Source organism: Buceros rhinoceros, unplaced genomic scaffold (assembly GCF_000710305.1).
Source record: "Buceros rhinoceros silvestris isolate BGI_N320 unplaced genomic scaffold, ASM71030v1 scaffold19240, whole genome shotgun sequence".
NCBI lineage: Eukaryota > Metazoa > Chordata > Aves > Bucerotiformes > Bucerotidae > Buceros > Buceros rhinoceros.
Genome location: NW_010391627.1, coordinates 1 through 251, shown reverse-complemented (window position 1 = coordinate 251; position 251 = coordinate 1). Strand labels below are relative to the sequence as shown.

The 251-nt window shown below is 51.0% G+C and overlaps 1 protein-coding gene across 1 annotated transcript in view; it reads left to right on the top strand.

Annotated features, from left to right (window-relative positions):
* BCL11B (B-cell CLL/lymphoma 11B (zinc finger protein)) overlaps positions 1-245 on the top strand; it is a gene marked incomplete at its 5' end in the record, with an annotated part of 2167 nt that extends 1922 nt beyond the window's left edge. The window contains one exon of the mRNA XM_010142552.1: positions 1-245. This exon is cut by the window's left edge and continues 29 nt beyond it. Within this exon, the coding sequence (XP_010140854.1) occupies positions 1-245 (245 nt within the window).
* Between the last annotated feature and the right edge of the window lie 6 nt (positions 246-251).

Below are 251 nucleotides of genomic sequence, written 5' to 3'. Positions count from 1 at the left end.
ACCGTCGGAGCCACACTGGAGAGCGGCCTTACAAATGCGAGCTCTGCAACTATGCATGTGCCCAGAGCAGTAAGCTTACGCGCCATATGAAAACGCATGGCCAGATAGGGAAGGAGGTCTACCGCTGCGATATTTGCCAGATGCCCTTCAGTGTTTACAGCACCCTGGAGAAACACATGAAAAAGTGGCATGGAGAACATTTGCTGACAAATGACGTCAAAATTGAGCAGGCAGAAAGAAGCTAAGGCCCC